The sequence below is a fragment of the Seriola lalandi genome, unplaced genomic scaffold (assembly GCF_002814215.2).
Source record: "Seriola lalandi dorsalis isolate HSWRI2012SDOR001 ecotype SW California unplaced genomic scaffold, Sedor1 jcf7180002054576, whole genome shotgun sequence".
In the NCBI taxonomy this organism is placed as follows: Eukaryota; Metazoa; Chordata; class Actinopteri; order Carangiformes; family Carangidae; genus Seriola; species Seriola lalandi.
The window spans coordinates 616,215-622,995 of record NW_019525129.1 but is presented as its reverse complement, the minus strand read 5'-3'; the positions used below and the strand labels follow the sequence as shown (position 1 = coordinate 622,995).

Below are 6,781 nucleotides of genomic sequence, written 5' to 3'. Positions count from 1 at the left end.
TGTCCTTTACAATTTTCCTCACACTCTGTCCACTTGCTCCTAACTCCCTTACCAGAGAGACAACAGACCTTGCTACAAATCCTCTACATCCTACTTCCACTGGACAAATCCTAACTTTCCATCCTCGCTGCTCTGCTTCTGCCCCTAACTCTGCATACCTGAGCTTTTTCCTTTCATATGCTTCCTCAACTAAGGCCTCCCACGGAACAGTCGGCTCTATGAAATATACTTTCATTCTACTCCTAGACCACAAGACTATGTCAGGCCTTAGCTTTGTACTGGCTATTTCCTGGGGAACAACAAGCTTTCCTCCTAAATCTACCTGCATTTCCCAATCACAAGCACCTTCTAAGCTGCCTTGCCTTGTCTGATGAACACTGTGAGGTTCCTGTCAGAATAATATGAGGATGAGATAGCAGCTCACTTCTTTAATGTTTCCTGCTTCCCAAAAGTGATAACAGATATCACACATGCTAATACCAGCAAATCCACTGTAACAGTAGAATTTTCCTGCTGTAAAATCTCTTTCACTGCTGTAAATATCTCAACTTTTTTCCTTAACTAAAACAACCTTTTAAGAGATTTTGTGCAACGTCCTTAAGTAACTCCCTCAGCTGAGAAATTAAACCTTAAATTTCAAACTTAAGTAGAAACTTGCATATAAACACATACAATGTTTGCACAGTATCTATAATGATGATAAGAGAAATGATCAGACAGGAGATAGAGAAACTCACTGGGCACCACATAAGCTCCAAACAGGATCCAGATGGAGGCAATGAGTGAGCCGAACATCATCATGAAGCCGATGAAGAGCCAGACACGAGCTCCTGCAATGACAGACCAGCTCATCACTCTTGACAGCTGACCACACCCACTGTGACCAAACCCACTGTGAAGATAACAGGCTGGTTCACGGCATCAACATTGTCACAAAGTGTCACTTACCTTAACATACATACAGTGTTAGCCGTTACACGGATCTCCTCACACACACCAACTGACACAGTGTGATGTGACGGGAGCATTAGCACTTTGTCATGTCACTCAGTCATCAACCACAACAATTTTATCAGGGTTCATCAGTGAGTCACACACACACACACACACACACACACACACACACACACACACACACGCACACACCTGTCCTGCCGAAGCAGCCCTCTCCATACGTGTCTCCTCTCACCTGGCCGTTAGAAACTGCATTGATCCTAAAAACAAAGACACAGTCAACTGTTACTCAGAGGAGCTTTAACCTGTAAGAACTGATGTTTGTGGAGGCAGCAGAAACACACTCACACATCATCACCTTACAGGTTGATATGGTGAACCTGTTATTTCCACACCACATCTGATTCTGATCCAGCAGACACAGGTCAACATGATCATTCATGTGCAGTGGTGTTAGTGTCCATTTTAAATTCTGTGTTAAAACCCCCCCCCCCCCCTTTCTCAACAACCCACATGCAGTTTCCTGTGTGAGTGTGAACTCACTCTTTGCAGTGATTTATTTGTACATTGTTGTGCAAGCTGTGACCCCACCCGTGCTAACTGTTTATGTAGAAGGTAGATCTGGCAAACCTTTAGATTTGACTCTTAGTCTTTGTGACTGTTTCTACAGACAGACGGACCTACAGCATGAGAGTCTGTTACTTACATAAAAAATGCTATGGTAGAGAAGACCCCGCAGGTGTGGAAGGCATGATGCATCTCTTTGAATGGATATGTCACTGCTGCATCGATCATAATCCACCAGCCTGTGAAGAACTGGAAGAAAAGAGAACAAAGGGGATGTGTGAGGTATCTGAGTAACTGTGCTGCAGTTCCATCACATGACTCTCTCATTTAATGTAGGGGAAGGTGGTGGAAAAAAAGAGAACAGTGGCACACAATGATTGTTGGGATATGTTGGGCTGCAAAGGATCCTCCAATTGGATCCTTTGTTGCCTGAAAGGCTCATTTATTGAACCAGATGCAGCCTCTGAAGGATGACCCCTGAACTGAGACACAGTAATATTAGAGGGATGTGGCCCCTGAACTGAGACACAGATATATTAGAGGGATGTGGCCTCTCATAGTCATATTTAAAACTATCAGTTGACTACACAGAGCAGGACATGTACATCTGTGGTTTATTAGACCTGTTTTGATTGGAACTTAGCATGGCTAATGAAGCTGATTCTCCAGGAAAGAAGTTTCTATCTATGTCATTCAGCCACTCTCTATGTAAGACCACTGACCAGAACTCCAGCCACAGCAGAAGCCACTGTGTTCCTCCTCTCCCCCCAGTCGAGGCATTCACACTCTGGCCAGCGGAAGTTGTCCAGGAAGCCAGCCATTTGCAGCCCTCTTTGTCACCTGTTTTTCCCCTGATCCTTGTCTTTACAGGTAAATCAGTCCTCCTCCTGGCTCCGTCTACGTTAACACCTGCTTCACCTGCTGTCTTCCAGGAAATCAGTGATTCTGTTGAGGCTGCCTGTAGAGATACATACATGAAGTACAAAGTGTAATCTTCCATAGACAACCACTGATGTGTAATGGTTAGGTTCTGACTGCTGTGCCAATCTTCGCTGATCAGTTGGTGCTGGGCCTGCTCAGCTTTAGTATTCAGCAAAAATTCAATCTTACAACTAGCTCTTATTGAAATCAATTCATTTTTTATTTACATAGTGTCAAATCATAACAGAAGCTATCTCAGGGCTCTTCTCATATAGAACAGGTTTAGAAAAGAGACAGCGAGAGACAGCGAGAGAGAGAACAGGAAGGAATGGGCAAAGTATATAACAATATAACTAATAAAAATACAATGATAGGACAGGTAATAGGACTAATAACAAAAATTCAAATAAATGTACAAACATTGTTATTGGTTGTCGCTGTGAATGACGTCACTAAACGTGAAACTGTTCAAAACGTCACAATTCATTGATATTTGTTACAATGTTCGCAATACAGACGAAAGCTGTTGAACCGTTATTGGAGTGAATTTAACAGCAAAACCAGAGCGGACCTGCGTATCAACACAGGAAGGCGTGAATCACAGTTTAACTGCCGGACACCAGAATCCCACTGAGAGCTGCTGAGTCTTTAGCTTCAACATTAGCCCAATACTCCTTTAGTTCACACACAGCAGCAGCATCATCAGTGACTTACTAACCGTGACACACTGCTCCTTTCCGGGCAGAGTCACAGCTGTGATGTCAGGGAGTTACGGCAGCTGACATGACTGAAGCTGCAGCTTCACCCTAACGACGGAAGGCAGCTAACAGCTAACAGCTAACACATCTCAACCATGACCGCGACCGAGTCTAAATCAATACCCACAGGGAAATTATGACCCTCTGTAAAATGTTATGTGTGTAAGGTCCACTACTAACCACCTTGTCAGAAGTCCGTGATTGCTTTCAGTTTCTACTGGCTCCTCTTCTTCTTCCTTCTCGTCATCGTCCTCTTCTTCTTCTTGATGTTTGATGACACTTTGCAAACGAGGTGGAACATTACCGCCACCAGCTCCTAACGCCACTGCAGTAGTACAGAAGAAGTAGTCCAATCCTCTTAAAGGTGGGTGTGCGGGAAATATTTCATATTCTCCTTCCAGCATATTGTTATTCAAGTGTTCTGAGGACAAACTGGATGTCTGCTCCTCCTCCTGGTTTGATTTTAGACTTTAGAGAACCAAGCTTGTGATGGGAGACGTTGGCCAATCACAGTTCTTTTCAGAGAGAGAACGTTCCTATTGCCTGTTCTACAAATACTGTACATACACAATTTTCTGAGTTTAAAGTCAGATATCTGAATTTAAGAAATCACAATACTATTTTCGTGCTACTACAATTTCAGGTTTGATAGCAGAACCATAAGGTAAAAAGCAAATGAAAAACACTCGCCACTTTAAAGTCACAATTCTGTGAAAAAGAGCTCTGTGATTAAAATATAAATTGAGTTTAAAATCTGAAATCCGAGATTAAAGTCACGTCTGACATTAAAATCAGAATTCAGAGTTTAAAGTCTGAATCCTGAAATTAAATTCAGAATTAGGTGAAAAAGTCAGAATGCCAAAATTTCACATTACATTATAAAACTGTTTGACATTCCAGAACTGCAGAATCTTCAATTGTGACCTAGCGTTCTAGAACTGTAACCGGTCAGTTACTAGTTCTAGAATAGATTTTTTTCAGATTTCTGAGATTGTCATCATAATTCTGTGAAAAAATGATAATTCTGACATTAAAGAGAATTCTGAGTTTAAAGTCAGAATTCTGACTCCATGCCTAAATGCTAATCACATTTGTACATTGTACATGTAAAACTATGCAAACTAGCCAGAGAAATACATGTAAGGTGTAAAAACAATCTGTTATTCCATATCAGGTTGTGTGTGGTTCCGAGAGTTCTGGTGTGTTATTGTACTGTGATGACATTGGTCATTTTACCCTTCACATGTAAGAGAAAGGAAATGGTATCTTGTCCTTCGATGTCCCTGAAGGCAAGATGTCTCCGCATCACACTTCCAATACATTCAACACCAGATCATTTATAATAAATTTAGACCGAGCAGAGCAATAAACAGCAATAAATAATGCTATATGATAAAGGGTTTGCAAATGCTTAAAGGAAGCATTAATAGAAGAGGAGCTGTCTCTAAATTGTATCAAATATTATCCCACACTACAGACAGTTGTAGTACAATCATGAAGTCACAGGAGGAAAAAGACTTATCTTTCACCACCGAGCAATGGAAAAAGATTTTTCAGTGTTCAAATTACAAAAAAAAAAGTTATCCAGTTAAAAGTTTTATTTAGATCATATATGATTCAACCAAGATTAAATAAAATGAATCCAAGTGTTCTGAATGTATGTTGGCATGGCTGTGGTAGCACAGATACACAAATGCATCAATAGTGTTACTGCCCAGCAATTCTATGAGTCTTGTCTGGTTTTCTCAAGACCAAACAGTCCTGGTCTCATCAGACCAGAAAATCTGGTTTCTCTGTCTCAGAGTCCTTTAGTTTCTTCTTTACAAACTGTCACCGAGGAGAGGCTGTTTGGACACTGACATAAAGCCCAGATCAGTGGAGAGCTGCAGTGATGGTTGTCTTGCTATCTAGCTCTGGTCCAGTCTGGCCTAAACAAGTAGCTGTAGTAGTAGCAGAGGATATATTATAACCTCTTGTACTGAAAATTCAACGATAACTGAAACTCTTGGTGAGACGGGTAAGTAAACAGCTGTAAATAGTAACACTGGCTGTGAGGCAAAACTTACGAATAACTCCTTTAAGGATATTTGAATTTTTTATACATAGAAAGACGACTGGATTGTTTGATTTGATTGATCTCTTCCATTGAAGGCATGTACAGGAGGAATGGCTACAGTGAGCACAAACGGTTTCAATGTGCATATAGGCATTATTGTTTTACGACAGATCTTCTATCCTTTAAGTTTTACAGAAACCATACACTTAACCATTATTTCTGCTTTTACTCTCCTTAAACATTTGTCCACATTTACAATGAAATGCCTTGAATTCGACCTGTGTAAAGATGTAGTAGACCCATTTAAGGATTGTCCTCATGTCAAAACATTTCAGCAAAATACAGTTTCTTCATATTCAAAGCATTCTGTATTAAAATCAATCACAGGAAGTGAACATTTGAAAAATATGGAAAAGCTGGAATGAGTAACTTTATTCAAACATCAAGTCACTCAAAGAGGCAAAACCAACTGATATCAGATAAACATAAAAATACCTCTCTCCAAAACAGGATGTGTCTAAAAAGTTCAGAGAGTATTACATCTGTATCTACAATCAACATGGGAAGTTAAAAGAAATCTGCCGCTGAGGGTCGTCGTTTAGGTGTATTCTTCTGAGTATTCAAACTTGTCTTCCTGTTGGCGTTGGGTTTCTTTTTGATGGTGGTGGAACGTGGTGTGGGCGGAGACTTCAAGACCCCAAACTTGGGTTTCTGCTTTGGGTCAAAGGCCACTCGTGATGACCCGTCTGGACTCACCAGCAGGCTGCGATCAGTCTTCCTGAACTCTGCCGTAAAAAAATAACAGGTACAATCACCCTTTTATACAAGCTGTTACAACAGGAGTTAATCCAACATGTTCTGCCAATATAAACCCCATTTATACCTGGAAACTAAAATGTGTTTTGGGTGATAGATTGCAATTGGATAGAGCTTGACCACAAGACGGTACAAGTGAAATTGTACCCAAGATGCACTGGGGACGGATTGTGATTGGATCACTAAACTACTCCCAGTATGGAGTCACAGGAGTGCCACAAAAAAAAGAATAAATCTGTAAAAGAATAAGAAAATAAATGTGGAAATATAAACAGGGATGAAAGGGTTTTAAGCACAGAAGCAATGCTAACTAGCTGTAGCTGGAATACGTTTCAAAAAATACATATTTACCAACCTGAGCATCTCACGCCGAGGCTTCGGCAGTATGATGAGATGCAACTGATCTGTTTTACCAGCAGGCTGCATGGCGGCTAGCAGCTCACTCTTGAACAGTTGGCAAAGCTGATAACAGAGGGACATCAGGGCAGCCCTTCACAGACTGTTGCCCCTACAACCCACACACAGATCAGCAGTAGAATATAGATGGCATGCACACACACCAGCTGACTGTCACTGAAGCGCATGTGTGTAGGTGCTGCATTGTGATAAAACAAAGTTGAGGGGAGATCGACAGAACACTTAACTTTCACTTCTTAGCTGCTGCTTTGATTGTGAGGACAGTCAGAGAGAGAGGGGGGGGGGGAGAGGG

General features: G+C 41.3%; 2 protein-coding genes across 4 annotated transcripts in view; both read right to left on the bottom strand.

The window, feature by feature from the left end:
• LOC111663408 (transmembrane protein 50B) overlaps nucleotides 1-3,574 on the bottom strand; it is a 9,626-nt gene extending 6,052 nt beyond the window's left edge. The window contains exons 1-5 of one of the 3 annotated variants that reach the window (XM_023417574.2): nucleotides 3,381-3,574; nucleotides 2,244-2,479; nucleotides 1,661-1,770; nucleotides 1,147-1,214; nucleotides 738-830 (exon numbers count right to left, since the gene is read on the bottom strand). In XM_023417574.2, the coding sequence (XP_023273342.1) occupies nucleotides 738-830; nucleotides 1,147-1,214; nucleotides 1,661-1,770; nucleotides 2,244-2,342 (370 nt within the window). In that variant the 5' untranslated portion in view covers nucleotides 2,343-2,479; nucleotides 3,381-3,574. Of the gene's footprint in view, nucleotides 1-737; nucleotides 831-1,146; nucleotides 1,215-1,660; nucleotides 1,771-2,243; nucleotides 2,480-3,160; nucleotides 3,294-3,380 lie in introns of those variants that run through there. The other 2 variants (XM_023417573.2, XM_087176991.1) reach the window with 2 other exon arrangements.
• Nucleotides 3,575-5,653: 2,079 nt separating this feature from the next.
• Nucleotides 5,654-6,781, bottom strand: part of rrp1 (ribosomal RNA processing 1) — an 18,630-nt gene continuing 17,502 nt past the window's right edge. The window contains exon 16 of the mRNA XM_023417626.2: nucleotides 5,654-6,041. Coding sequence (XP_023273394.1) covers nucleotides 5,824-6,041 — 218 coding nt within the window. The 3' untranslated portion in view covers nucleotides 5,654-5,823. The remainder of the gene's footprint in view (nucleotides 6,042-6,781) is intronic.